The following is a 15,299-nucleotide window of genomic DNA, read 5'->3' as shown; positions in this document are numbered from 1 at the left end:
GAATTGGTTGGGCCATGGTCCCTGACCTGGCAATTGTGAGAATGGAAATGTGACCACAGGCGTCTGTTGCCCCGGAAAGTCATGATGACGGCTCATATCCATATAAACTGCACTGACAGCAAGACGCAGAACAGAGATATCCACAGCCATGCACCCGGACAGCTCCTACCCCAAATGGGACAACTCTGAGCAGGTGGAACTGACGGTGCAGGGAGCGAGCAGCGCACCTGGGAGAGGTGGTAAAAGTGAGCTGGCTGGAGGAAGGGTGGGCTTGTGATTAAGGAGCTGCCCTGGGAATCAGGAGGCTTGTGTCCGATTCCTGGCTTTGCTAATTTGAAGTTGGTCGGTGCCAACAATCAGGACTGTTTCTCTCTCCCAAGTAGTGTCTTGGTTAAGTCTGGATATTCTAATCATCCACATTAACTCCTTTCTTATCATGGGGCAAACTCATCGCTAGGTCAGTCCAGTGTCTTCAGTGTTGCTATTCAAGGGATGAAACTGGTCCTGTGGGTAGAGTGACCAGACAGCAAGTGTGAAAAATTGGGATGGGGTTGGGGATAATAGGAGCCTATATAAGAGAGAGACGCAAAAATTGGGTCTGTCCCTATAAAATCAGGACATCTGGTCACTCTACCTGTGAGCCTGCCCATATCTTCCCGTTAGAGCCTGAGACGATTCTCATGCTCCCTTGAAGGCAGGGGCTTCTCAATCTGGGGGTCACACTCACCTTCCCTCCCCATATTGCCAAAAGGGAGAGAGATTCCCAACAGGGAAAATGGAACACAGACAAGGCTGAGAACTACCTCAAGGTATTTACCCTACTGTGAATCCCTCCTCTCCCTTTATCTAATCATCTTCTCTTGTAAGGAACCATGTTCAGCCTCTCCCAAAAGGGAATGTTAGGAGGGGATGATCCTGCATTGAGAGATCTAACCAGTGTTGCTCCTCACAGCTCTTTGTCTCTCCAGCTTCACCCAAGGGAAGGCCATTGCGATCCTGTATGTCCTGCTGGTGATTTGCATTGCAGTGGCCACAGCTTTCATTGTGGTGAACCTTGGGAAATGTGAGTCTCCTGTTCGTTTCTACCTTGGCCTCAGATCTCACCTGCCAAGAATGAGGCTGCTTTGACTAGTTTTTGGTGGATTTTAGCAGCGGGGCACAAAATTGGGCTGAGAATGGAGGCTCAGCTGTGATGTTAATTATGGAGCAGTTACCCACGCTAGGTAACTTTCACTCACCTCTGAGATAAGGTGACAGGATTTTCAGAGGGATGGGATGTCTTTAATATAACTCCCGCTAGCTTTCAATAAGATTTGTGCTCCTAAATCTCAGAAAAATCCCACCCAAAATCAGTAACTGGGCCATGTTTGTGGTGACATTTTCAAGGTTGTTAAAATATTCATACAAGATTTTTCTTTTTTCAACTGTATGCTGGGACCAGTGCAAAGGACTGGCTGCAGCTCCTGCTAGCGGAGACGGAATGCAGGGTGTGAGAACAATGCAATGTGGGCAAGGCACAGTGCACTGCCACAATTGCCTCTCCCACATTAACACAAGGAGAGCTAGGGCCCGACAAATGCATTCCTTTCCTTTGTAACTTTGCAACCAGCTAACCACACACAAACCGAGACAGGCTCCTCGTGGAAGTAGGCAACTTTCTGCTCTGCACAGCAGTCAGAGCTCTGCACTGCTCTGCGAAGGCTGAACCTTTCCACTCTCAGCTTTGCTATGCTCCTTTGAGCTGTCCAGCCATATTCCGCACCCGTGTGTAGCAGCGGCAGCTGCACTGCACATCTTGGGGCCACTGGCAGCTCGGTGTAACGTAGAGCAGCCCCAACACAGCTCTACATTGTACCAAGGACCGAGCTGATGTCCAGAATAATGAATCCCTGTGTTGAGCACAGTGCGCCTGTAGTGGAGGATCACAGCTGGCATAAGGGATGGACATCAGCAGTCTTGGCTGGTAACTGGGAGGAAAGTGCATTTTATAGCACCACTAATGTCCTCACAGATATGGGTTTCCCCTGCTCACACATTTTAATCTGCTATCAAAAGTCTCATGTTCACAGTGTCCCAGGGTCTTGCTAAAGCCCAGGTGGATCGAGATACGATTAGAAGAGATTCCAAGAGAAATCTGTCACATCACCAGGATTATCTAGGTGAGAGGATAAAGCAAATGTTTCTATTCCTCGTTGGACTTGGTGAACCTATTTGTTCTCTATGTCTCAAGGGTGCGAAGAGTCTGACCCAAGGGGTCAGTTGCATGGCTGGTGGAAGTTGATGTAGCTCGTTCAAATTCAGCGGAGCTGAGCAGACATACATCTGCTGGGGATCTGACCACAGCTCAGACAGGTCTGTAGATTATTGTTGGGAATAGGACAACCAGACGAGGTGGAAGCAGCTCTTAGAAGTTGTTGGATAACATTGTCCTCCTCCTAGGATCACCGATTGTCCAATGAGATTTTGTTCTGATGAAGTCACGTTTCTCCCAGTGTCTCACTGGCTGAGATATTGATGCTGCTGGGGAAGCCTTGGCGTAGATGCAATTGATCTGTCCCAGGAGTAGGCATGTGCCTGGGGCTCCCATAAACAACCACTGATTGGATGAATGGGAACAGAGACCTGTGTCCTCCAGGACAGACCCGAACTCAAATAAAGTATTAAAGCAGTAATCTGGATGTGGGAGAAGTGTGGTGGTGAGTCTCCACTCATCCAGCAGGTGGTCCATGCCAACCCACCTAACCTTGGGACCATTGTACAGGGGCAGGGCCTGATGCCCCTGGATTGCCTCAATGCAGTCCTGGGTCTGACCTGTTCTTTCCACCACAATCCCCCTCAGGAGGTCATTGACTGGATCTCTCTGAATAAACATTGTTGTTCATTTCCCAATTTTCGTCTGGGACCCTCAACACTGTAACAAGCCTGCGCCCACCTGGACTGCGTGGGTATCATTGTGCAGGACATCATGGGCACTGAGAACATCACAGTAACAGTGGGTTAGTACTCAGACCCTGCTGCTCCAAATGGGGTCTGAGCCCCAGCTGATAGGTGTTGGCTGGTGTTGTGACTAAGGCATCGGCTAGACCTCGGGAGATCTGGCTTCAATTCCCAGTTTTGCTGCTGACTTGAAAGAGTCACTTCAGTTCTCTAAAAGCAGCAAAGAATCCTATGGCACCTTATAGACTAACAGACGTTTTGGAGCATGAGCTTTTGTGGGTGAATACCCACTTCGTCAGATGCATGTAGTGGAAATTTCCAGGGGCAGGTATATATAAGCAAGCAAGCTAGAGATAACGAAGTTAGTTCAATCAGGGAGGATGAGGCCCTGTTCTAGCAGTTGAAGTGTGAAAACCAAGGAAGGAGAAACTGGTTTTGTAGTTCATTTCTCTGTGCCTCCGTTCCATTATCTGTGAAATGGGTGACATTTCTTGTCTATTTGTATTGTAAGATCTTCAGCACAGAGACAAGTGCGTGTCTCTCATTTTGTCACTGTGCAGTGCCCAGAGAACAGAGTCTCGATATTAGTTGGGGTCTGTGCAGTGTTATACCTCTATAACTAGCTAAGTAATAAAATTACACCTAAATTCTTAAAGTATTGGCCTGTGCAAACAGGCCTGAATATCTATATCCTAACATGCAGAACATGGAACAAGAAGGCCTCAATCTCATCTGGGGCTTCTGGGCAATAATATTGAAATAGTAATAAGTGAAACCCATTTACAACCTTACCACTTGCTGCCTGTAAGGGGGGGACAATCACCTCTTGAGTGACTCCTGCTGCTGCATCTGGTACTGAAGGACTTCCTCCTGCTCCTGGCGCCCCCTGTAGTTGTCACCTTCAGTGGCTCTGCCCTCTGGCCAAGTCACGCAGTCAAAAATGGATGAACACCTTCTGAAGTAGGAAAGAGTTCAACAACTGTCACCCCTCACTAGTTGCTTCAGTCCCATCTCTGGGCCCTTTGAATCCTGCTCTTCAGAACAAGCCTTGTCCCCTTCCTGGGGCTTAGTCCACTTTGCTAGTGCAGGTGGGGACAACAGGCCTGCCCACTGCTCTAGGTCCCATCCCATGAAACCTATAAACAGCAACTCTGTATGGCCTCCTTTAATTGGTTGTTGCTACATTCGCTGGGCGTCTTCCCACCTGGTCTCTCTATCTCCGTCCGTTAACTTAGTTCTAGAGCTGTGAGCTCCTAGGTTTCTCAAATGCAGCGTGTTGAGCAACTCTGGCCAGAGCACAGTCCTGTTCCTCACCACTCTGGCCCCAGCCAGGGACTGACCTGCAGTCTGCCCCTGCACCTCTTTTTATCTGAGCCTGCTGGGCTCTGATTGGCTGCTTCTGTGCAGCCTTTCTAGGCATGCCTGCAAAACCCACCTTCGCTGCTCCTTTTTGGGTTGTGATATAGTAGGCAGGGCCAGTGCTTCCATTTAGGCGACCTAGGCAATCACCTAGGGCACTAGGATTATTGGGGGGCGGCATTTTGCTGGGGGGGCGGCAGGCGACTCCGGTTGACCTGCCGCAGGCGTTCCTGCTGATTGTCTGCTGGTCCCGTGGCTCCGGTGGACCTCCCACAGGCACACCTGCGGCAGCTCCACTGGAGCCGCGGGACCAGCGCGTGGGGCGGCGAAATGGCCGTGCACCTAGGGCGCCAAAAACACTGGCGCCGGTCCTGATAGTACGACCTCAGGGCCTGAAGCAGGGGGCCACAAAGTGCCAGGTACACCCTGTCAACCTGCCATTGCTGCATAATTTTCACACACTTCTGGACGAATGACCATGATCCAGGGCTCCCCATGGGCAGGCATATGGGAGAGGCAGCATGAGGGCCTGTGTTGTTGTTGTTTAAAATTGAAACTCCCCGTTCTTTCATCTTCCTTTTAGAGTTGAAGATGTCAAAAGAATTCAGTACATTTACCAAACAACTGGTTAAAGGTATGTTCTGCTGGTGTTTCTCAAGAGATCGTGGCATAACCGAAGAGTATCGCCAACCCCGATGTTCAAAAATCATGAGTCAGGCCCATGAGATTGCCTAAAAATCATGAGCTTTTAAAAATATGAAAAATGTTGGGCACATGTTATTCATCTCCTGGTTTCTGAGATGTTAGGGTCTTGGTCAGATCTCATTTTAAAGCTTTTCTCCGCAACCATGAGGGCCATAGACTTACCTTTTCTAAATGAAAGCTGAGATTCTTTCCTGGTGACCTGCATCTAGGAACTGCCGCTTGAAGAAACTGATCAAATATTGTGAGAACTGTCAAAAAATCATGGGAGTTGGCAACATTGCATGGCCCCGTGCATTGAGGTGGGCATAGGTGCTGCCTCCATGGGTGCTCTGGGGCTGGAGTCCCTGGTCTTACATTCTTCTTGTTGACCAGCCATGATCTAAACCACAGTCTTTGAATTCTATCAAGAGGCCTTTTTGTTTGGATTAATTCCGTCTTTCTGTCTCCCTTTTGCACCTTTTCCCATCAATATTGTTTCTACTGTGATATTTGATGAACTATCAATCACTTTTCACAGCTGAGCTCACATGGAGGGTAAATTTGTAGACCCAGTTATCGCAATGGGTCTTGGGTGGTGTATGAGAGGAAAATGCATATTACAGCAGCACTGATGTCCCCAAAGATATAGGTTTTCCCCTGCTCATAAATTTTACTCTGTTATCAAGAGGTCTCATGTCTACAGTGTCCCAGGGTCTTGCTGAAGCCCAGCTGGATCGAGATACGGCTGGAAGAGATTCCAAGAGAAATCTGTCAGCTCTCCAGGACTATCTGGGTGAGAGGATAAAAGAAACATTTTTCTCCCTTTGATCTGGCATATCTTTGGGAGTCAGAGCCTTGGTAGGTGGAAATCACTTAAGTGGAGCGGAACCAACTTACATTAACCAGGGATGTGACCCACAGCTCATATAGGACCGTAGATGATTGTAGGGAGTGGGAGTGGGACAACCACAGGAGGTATAAGCAGCTCTTAGCACTGGTCTACATTGAAAGTTAACAATCTGCACAGCTACATCTCTAAGGCCTGGTCCACACTACGCTGTTAAACTGATTTTAACAGCGTTAAATCGATTTAACGCTGCACCCGTCCACACTACTCTGCTCTTTATATCGATTTAAAGGGCTCTTTAAATCGATTTCTGTACTCCTACAAAACAAGAGGAGTAACGCTAAAATTGATATTATTATATATATTTAGGTTTAGTGTGGACGCAAATCGACATTATTGGCCTCATTCTTTTACAGTAGCTACCCACAATGCAGCGCTCCAGAAATCGACGCTAGCCTCGGACCACGGACGCACACCACCGAAATAATGTACCTAGTGTGGACGTGCACAATCGACTTTATAATATCTGTTTTATAAAATCGGTTTAAGCTAATTCGAATTTATTCTGTAGTGTAGACGTACCCTAAGGGGTGTGATTTTTGACACCGCTGACAGATGTAGCTATGTTGACCTAACCCGTGCTGTAGACAGTTCTAGGTCGACAGAAGAATCGACCTAGCTACTGGCTCTTGGGAGAGTGGATTAACTACAGTCACAGGAAAACCCCTCCTGTCGACTCGAGTGTCTACACTGCAGCACAGCTGCGGGAGCAGTTCAGGTGCAGACATACCTTTGGAAGTTGTTGCATCACAACTGCTCTGATCTTAGGATCACTGAATGTCCAAAGAGATTTTGTTCTGATGAGGTCATGCTTCTAACTTGCATCTCATTGGCTGAGAGTATAACACCTGGGGAAGCCATGAGCATGAGTGGAATTGGTCTGTACCAGGAGCAGGCACATGCCTGGGGCCCCCATAAAGACAATTACTGCTTGGATGAGGGGGAACTGAGACCTGTCTCTTTCAGGACACTCCCCTGATCATCTGAAGAAAGGAAGCAGGAATATGGGCAGGGGGAGGCCCCAGCCCATCCAGAAAAGTGTGGTTGTGAGTCCCCAAACAACCAGCAAATGACTCCTGCCAACCCACCTACGCTTAGGATCATTGCACGGGGCAGGGCTAATGGGAGCCATCATGCTGGGGTATGGATGATGCCCCTGGATTGTGTTAATGCAGCTCTGGGTCTGACCAGTTTTTTACACTACAGTTCCCCTGTGTGGATCATTAACTGGATCTTTCTTAATAAACACTGGTGTAATTTGCTAATTTGCCAAGGGACTCTAAATGCTGTAATGATCTTGCACCCACCTGGCCTGCATGGGTGTCTCTGTGCAGCACGTCCTGGGCACTGAGAACAAAACAATAACAGGGGGTTAGTACTGAGATCCTGCTGCTCCAAAAGGGGCTCTGAGCCCCAGCTGAGTAGAGGCTGGCTGCTGTTGTGGCTAAGGCATGGGCTGGATCTCACAAGATCTGGTTTCAGCTCCCAGTTTTGCCGCTGACTCCCTATGTGACCTTGAAAGAGTCACTTCATTTCTCTGTGCCTCAGTTTCACTATCTGTGAAATGGGTAATGTTCCTTGTCTATTTGTATTGTAACTGTCTCTTGTTCTGTGTCTATACAGTGCCCAGAGGAGTGATACCCAATCTCAGTTCCTGTTTGTGCAGCACCTGGCACAAAGGGGCCATAATCTCAGTTGGGGCCTCTAGGAAGCACTGTAATAGAAATCAGTAATAGCTATAAGTGAAACCTATTTACATCCTTGCCAACGATTGCCCTTGCTCCATAAATTTCACACGCTCCTGGATGAATGGTCCTTATCCAGCGCTCCTCAGGCATGGAACATGTGAGTGGGGCAGCATGAGCTCCTGTGTTGTTATTTAAAGTGGAAATTCCCTATTCTCTCATCTTTCTTTTAGAATTGAAGATATCCAAAGAATTCAACATGTTTAACAGTCGACTTCTTAATGGTATGTTCTGCTGATGTTTCTCAAGAGGTTGGGCATAAACAGTTCCCTTGTGCTGCCAACCCCAGCATTCAAAAATCATGAGTCAAGCCCATAAGAGTGGCTTAAAACTCATAAGAACGGCCGTACTGGGTCAGACCAAAGGTCCATTCATCCCAGTATCCTGTCTATCAACAGTGGCCAATGCCAGGTGCCCCAGAGGGAGTGAACCTAATAGGTTATGATCAAGTGATCTCTTTCCTGCCATCCATCTCCACCCTCTGATAAACAGAGGCTAGAGACACCATTCCTTACCCATCCTGGCTAACAGCCATTAATGGACTTAACCTCCATGAATTTGTCTAGTTCTCTTTTAAACCCTGTTATCCTCCTAGCCTTCACAACCTCCTCAGGCAAGGAGTTCCACAGGTAAACTATGCGCTGTGTGAAGAAAAACTTCCTTTTATTTGTTTAAAACTTGCTGCCCATTAATTTCATTTGGTGGCCCCTAGTTCTTATATTACTGGAACAAGTAAATAACTTTTCCTTATTTACTTTCTCCACACCACTCATGATTTTAGATACCTCTATCATATCCCCCGTTATTTTCCTCTTTTCCAAGCTGAGAAGTCCTAGCCTCTTTAATCTCTCCTTACATGGGACCTGTTCCAAACCCCTAATCATTTTAGTTGCCCTTTTCTGAACTTTTTCTAATGCCACTATATCTTTTTTGAGATGAAGAGACCACATCTGTACACAGTATTCAAGGTGTGGGTATACCACAGATTTTTATAAGGGCAATAAGATATTCTCCATCTTATTCTAGATCCCATTTTTAATTATTCCTAACATCCTGTTTGCTTTTTTGACTGCCGCTGCACTCTGTGTGGACGTCTTCAGAGAACTATTCAGGATGATTCCAAGATCTCTTTCCTGATTAGTTGTAGCTAAATTAGCCCTCATCATATTGTATGTATAGTTGGTGTTATTTTTCCAATGTGCATTACTTTACATTTATACACATTAAATTTCATTTGCCATTTTGTTGCCCAATCACTTAGTTTTGTGAGATCTTTTTGAAGTTCTTCATAGTCTGCTTTGGTCTTAACTATCTTGAGCAGTTTAGTATCATCTGGAAATTTTGCCATTTCACTGTTTACCACTTTCTCCAGATCATTTATGAATAAGTTGAATAGGATTGGTCCTAGGACTGACCACTGGGAACACCACTAGTTACCCCTCTCCATTCTGAAAATTTACATTTATTCCTACCCTTTGTTCCCTGTCTTTTAACTGGTTCTCAATGCATGAAAGGACCTTCCCTTTTATCCCATGACAACTTAAGTTATGTAAGAGCCTTTGGTGAGGGATCTTGTCAAAGGCTTTCTGGAAATCTAAGTACACTATGACCACTGGATCCCCCTTGTCCCATGTTTGTTGACCCCCTTCAAAGAACTCTAATAGATTAGTAAGACAGGATTTCCCTTTACAGAAACCATGTTGACTATTCCTCAACAGTTAATGTTTTTCTATGTGTCTGACAATCTTATTCTTTACTGTTGTTTCAATGAATTTGCCCGGTACTGATGTTAGACTTACTGGTATGTAATTGCCAGGATCACCTCTAGAGCCCTTTCTAAATATTGGTGTTACATTAGCATCTTCCAGTCACTGGGTACAGAAGCTGATTTAAAGGATAGGTTACAAACCATAGTTAATAGTTCTGCAATTTCACATTTTGAGTTCTTTCAGAACTCTTGGGTGAATGCCATCTGGTCCCGGTGACTTGTTACTGTTACGTTTATCAATTAATTCCAAAACCTCCTCTAGTGACACTTCAATCTGTGACAATTCCTCAGATTTGTCACCTACAAGGGACAGCTCAGGTTTGGGAATCTCCCTAACATCCTCAGCCATGAAGACTGAAGCAAAGAATTCATTTCGCTTCTCCGCAATGGCTTTATCGTCTTTAAGCACATCGTTTGTATCTCGATCATCCAGGGGCCCCACTGGTTGTTTAGCAGGCTTCCTGCTTCTGATGTACTTAAAAAACATTTTTTTATTACCTTTTGAGTTTTTGGCTAGCTGTTCTTCAAACTCCTTTTTGGCATTTCTTATTACATATTTACACGTAATTTGGCAGATTTTTAAAAATATAATAAATGTTGGGCTTGATTTATTTGTGTTCTTATTTCTGAGCCTTTAGGGTCATGCTTAGGTCACATTATTAAACTGTTCTCTGTCACCATGAGGGGTAGAAATTAATATTTTTTAATGAAAGCTGAGACTCTCTCCTAACTGCATAAATCCAGGAGCTGATGCTTGAAGAAACATATCAAATGTCACAAGATGTGCAATAAAATCGTGGGGGTTGCACATGGGTGAGATCTCTCCCTTTGATGCACCCATGTACAGCAGTTCTTTTCTGCCCCCTGTTGTTTACAGTGTCCAAGGAGCTGGCTGGGGTTAGGCTGAGGATCGAGGAGATCCAAGCTGATCACGTAAAAGACCCATCGTATTTCCAGGACGCCATAGGTGAGAAACATCCTTTCCCTTCCAATGCCTGATCAGTGCTGCTTCCTTGTAGAGGGACTCCTGGGTCTCATCTTTCCCTGTGGAGGGCAAGCTGAAATGGAAGGCGAGAAGGAGGATGAGAAAGGGGAAGTATGAGGATGGAGCAGGTAACCCTATATGGATAATCCCATTTTAGTTTGGGATCAGCTGCATCCTGCTCCCATGGGCCTCCTCAGGTTTTATCCTGAGCCCAGTTCATGCTGCAGGAGAACATTGGATCTCAGACCCAGATCCATCAAAGGCACTTATGCATGTGTAACCCATTGGTGAGCACGTGTGACAGGTAACCCCTCTGTGCTGATCTAGGAACAGCTTTATCTCAAGTTGTAGTAGTTTCTGCTTTTAGCCCTGGAGGACTCCAGTTCAATCCCCACATTGTTACCCACGATAGCAGCTGTCAAACAACTCTACGCTCCTGATTACTGTGTAGGATGACACATGTGCTCAGAGCAGTGGCTTTTGACATGTGGTCCATAGACCCAGGGGTGTCTGCAGACGATATTACCCATACTTCTTGCATTTGTATATAGGCATCTAAGATACTGGTTTGATCTTGCCTCCCAGCTTTGCCCTGACCCTCCTTCCTCTCTGCCATTATAGCCCGTGCTCCCTCCTGTTTCCAACCCATCTCCCAGGTCTTGTTCCACACTCACCTGTGGGCTTTGCTCACCTGTCCCCGTCGAGCCTAGTTTAAAGCCCTCCTTACTAGGTTAGCCAGTCTGTGGGCAAATAAGGCCTTTCCCCTCTTCGAAAGGTGAAGGCCATCTGTGCCTAGCAGTCCTTCCTCGAATAGCATCCCGTGGTCGAGGAAGCCAAAGCCCTCCTGGCGACACCATCTTCGCAGCCAGGCATTCACCTCCACGATGCATCTGTCTCTGCCCGGACCCCTACCTTCAATAGGAAGAATCGAAGAGAATATCACCTGCGCTCCAAACTCCTTAACCCGTACTCCCAGAGCCCTGTAGTCACTCTTGATCTGCTCAGTGTCACACCTCGCAGTATCATTTGTGCCCACATGGATGAGTAGCATGGGGTAGTAGTCAGAAGGCCGGATAATCCTCGACAATGCCTCTGTAACATCTCGGATACGGGCCCCTGGCAGGCAGCATACCTCCTGGGATGAACGGTCAGGGCGACAGATGGGTGTCTCCGTCCCCCTCAGCAGAGAGTCTCAAACCACCACTACCCTACTTTTCTTATCAGTGGTGGCAGCAGACCTCCCAGCCTTAGGGGTACGAGGCTTCACCTCCTTAACTCCTGTATCAAGAAGAGCATAACGGTTATCTTTTACCACAGCAGGAGGGTTCGCAGCAGCGGTGGAGCACTGCCTGCTGCTAGAAGTAACCAGCTAGCTGTGTCCACCCTGAGCCTCCTCCTCCACTGGTGTGTCAGATACACCCTGAGGCATCTCCTCCTCCACTGGTGTGTCAGTAGTCCTGTGAACTGGGACAGCTAAGTCAGCTGTCTCCACATGGATACTGTCCAGGAATTGCTCATGGATATGGATGTTCCTCAGCCTAGCCACCAACTCCTGTAGCTCTCCCACCTGCTGCCTGAGAGATTCCACCAGTAGGCACCTTTCACATTGGATGCCACCCCCAGCCTGGATATCAGTAAGTGGAAATTGCAAATTACAGTCTTTGCAAGCCCACACCAGAATCTGGGTAAAAGCATCCATGCTTTGGTGCTCTGTCTGGCTACAGGCGCAGATGGAGGAGACAGACAAATAATCAGGGGCTAGGGAAGGGGAACAGCCTGTGGGATTGGCTGTGGGAGGTCGTACCATGCATAGGTGCCTGCCTGGAGGGGGGAACAGCCGTGGCTGTACCAGCTGCAGACAGAGCTGGGACATGGGCTGAGAAGGACGCATGGGGCAATTGTACAAGGGGCAGATAAGACTAAGGACATGGTTGGGGTGGGGGTTGCAGATGACTATGAGGGGGAGATTAGGCTGGGACATAGAAGGAGGGTGGTGTTATTGGACAAGAGCAGACAAGGCCGGGGATGTGGGGAGGGTGAGGGGCATTGATGATTGTACAAGGGCAAACAAAACCAGGAGCATGGATGCCACAGGGGCTGTGGCGATCAGGGGATATGAAGCTCAGTCGGAGATAAGCAGAGAGCCTCACTGTGCCTGGGTGTCTGGGCTTTGCCTCCTGCAGGGCTCCATGGTTTGGTTCCAGCAGCCTCTGCACAGTTTCCTCAATTTAAACATTAGGGTCATTTCTGATGAGCTTCCTCGTTCTAGTCAATTTCCCACTTCCTAATCCCAGAGCTAATTCTGGGCACAGTTCCATTCTTCAGTGTGTGGAAGCTTATTACATAGGGCCAGATCTTTAGCTGGTGTAAATGGGTGTATTGACCCCAAAGGAGTGACACTGATTTTCACCAGCTGGGGATCTCTTCCCACTCACTTCAGTGGAACAGTGCTGTTTTACACTAGTGGGAGATCTGGCCCCCGTGTGGTCACTCTCAACAGGGCCGTCCTTAGCCATAGGCAGAACAGGCAGCCGCCTAGAGCACCACTAGGTCTGGGGGCACAGCTCTGCTGGGAGCCCGGACAGACGGGAAGCAGTGGAGCATGTAAGAGCAGGGCTGCTGGGTCCTAGAGAGAGCCGAATGCAGCACAGTCTGAGGGAGGGGATTGGCTTCTGGGAAGTTTCTGGGAAGGGGTAGGGGAAGGAACTCACCTGTGAGTGTGACTCTCTTTCCCCCGGTGTGAGGGCTGTCAGGGTTGTGTTGGGTGAGGTGCTGGGGGGGAGGTGAGGCTGGCTGCCTACCTGCTGAGGAATGAAAGTGAAAGTAACTCACTTCCTCGGCAGGCAGCCAGGATTAGACTGGTCGCACAGGGCTGGGCTGGGGATAGCCAGATAGCATGTGCAAAAAATCAGGACGGGGGTTGGGGTAGTGTGAGCAGATGTTCCACTTTTATAGGGCCAGTCCCAATTTTGGGTCTTTTTCTTATATAGGCTCCTATTGCCCCCCACCTCCCTTCCTGATTTTTCACACTTGCTGTCTGGTCACCCTAAGTGGGTGTAATTCGTGCCTATATAAGACAAAGCCCCAAATATCGGGACTGGCCCTATAAAATCAGGACATCTGGATCTGGTCACCCTAGCTGGGAAGCGCATCTCTCCCCTGGGCTGGCAGTGATCCATCTCATCCGGGGGGGGAGCTGCACAGGGCAGGATGAGCTGCTGTGGCTCCATGGGTGCCTTGTCCCTGAGATTAGATGCTGTGCTAACTTCACCATGGTCTGTTGGGCTAGTGGTGGTGCCCATTGGCGTGTGATTGGACCTGAGGGTTTGCTGCTGCTATTGCCACTCTGCACCTCAAGAGGTGGATTTTGGGGTCCTGCAGTTTTCCACCTATCTCCTCTTCTACTGCCGCTGTTGAACCAGAAGGCTGAGAGGTGAGCCAAGCACGAAAGCAGTGCTGTGTTGCCATTTTGATTGTCATTGAGCAATAACAATCCTGAATTCAATTTCAATATATATTTTTAAATCAATATCTTAGCCAAAAACGGAAAATTAAGTTGTTGACAATTATCTGTGACAAGTTTGGTATGGGGAAGGGAGTGGGCCAGTTTTCATCAGAGAAACAAAAAATGTTGACTGACTTTCCTATAGCCCTATTACTGCTAAATACAGCCCTCCAACAACTGTAATATGCTCATCTCCTTACTAATGTATAGAGCAGGGGTCGGTAACCTACGGCACATGTGCCAAAGGTGGTACGCGAGCTGATTTTTGATGACACGCAGCGGCGGGCTGAGCAGCTCAGTCCACCGCTGTACTGGGATTCCGGCTGCTGCCCCATTGCCACTCGGGGTCCCGGCTGCCAGCCCCACTCAGCACCCGCTGCTGGCCTGGAGACCCCCAAGGAACCTCAGGCTGGCAGAGGGCTGAGCAGGCCGGCGGCTGAGACCCCGGCTGAGCCACTCAACCCGCTGTCGGCCTGGGGTTCCATTCACTGAGCTGGCAACAGGCTGAGCGGGACTAAATTCAACAAAATAGGAAAACAAGAGCAACTAATGACAAAGTGCAAGAACCTAGAGCAGGGTCCCCAACCTTTTTCGTCTGGTGGGTACCAGACGAAGGACCATGGTGGCGGACGAGCATCTGCCGAAATGCTACCGAAATTCGGCAGCAAGCAGTGTCATCCAGAGGCGTCGGCACCAAAATGCTGCCAAATTTAGGCGACAATTCGGCAGATGCGCGTCCTCCGGCCAGTATGCGGGTGCACGGAGAGGCCCCTGTGGGCGCCATGGCACCTGCGGGCACCACGTTGGGGACCCCTGACCTAGAGAGCCTCCTGAAGCATGGTGAGCATTTTGATTTAAATGGACTTGAACTGTACGAAGAATTGAGTTGTTGCCACATGCAAAATCGATGATGTACAGTTTATTCATACCAGCAAACTTGCCACTCATATTCTACTGACAATTCCTATAACAATAGCATCAGGAGAATGGAGTTTCTCCAAACTAAAGCTCATTAAAACTATCTCCGCTCTACAATGAGTCAGGAACACTTGACTGGTCTTGCTATTCTTGCGATCGAACAAGACATCATTTTGTCTTTGTCATACGATGACATTATTACTGATTTTGCAGCCAAAAAAGCCAGAAAGATTGCTTTTAATTAAAAACTAATCCTTGTTTCAATACCTCTTCATATAAATTTCCAATAAAATGTTGAGAAATTTAAAAAAATATATTTGCATCATTCTGTCAAACCAGAATTTTTTATAGACTCATAGACTCATAGGTCAGAAGGGACCAATCTGATCATCTAGTCTGACCTCCTGCACAAGGCAGGCCACAGAACCCCACCCATCCAATTTTATAACAACCCCTATCCCAGGACCGAGTTATTGAAATCCTCAAAAATG

The 15,299-nt window shown here is 47.8% G+C and overlaps 1 protein-coding gene across 1 annotated transcript in view; it reads left to right on the top strand.

Moving 5' to 3' along the window:
• Positions 1-148: 148 nt before the first annotated feature.
• Positions 149-15,299, top strand: part of LOC127035291 (low affinity immunoglobulin epsilon Fc receptor-like) — a 51,398-nt gene continuing 36,247 nt past the window's right edge. Inside the window, exons 1-5 of the mRNA XM_050925006.1 lie at positions 149-245; positions 953-1,063; positions 2,070-2,159; positions 7,806-7,856; positions 10,278-10,367. Of these exons, the coding sequence (XP_050780963.1) occupies positions 149-245; positions 953-1,063; positions 2,070-2,159; positions 7,806-7,856; positions 10,278-10,367 (439 nt within the window). The remainder of the gene's footprint in view (positions 246-952; positions 1,064-2,069; positions 2,160-7,805; positions 7,857-10,277; positions 10,368-15,299) is intronic.

This window comes from Gopherus flavomarginatus, chromosome 16, assembly GCF_025201925.1.
Source record: "Gopherus flavomarginatus isolate rGopFla2 chromosome 16, rGopFla2.mat.asm, whole genome shotgun sequence".
NCBI lineage: Eukaryota > Metazoa > Chordata > Testudines > Testudinidae > Gopherus > Gopherus flavomarginatus.
The sequence above is the reverse complement of the archived record's forward strand: the minus strand, read 5'-3'. Positions and strand labels throughout refer to the sequence as shown.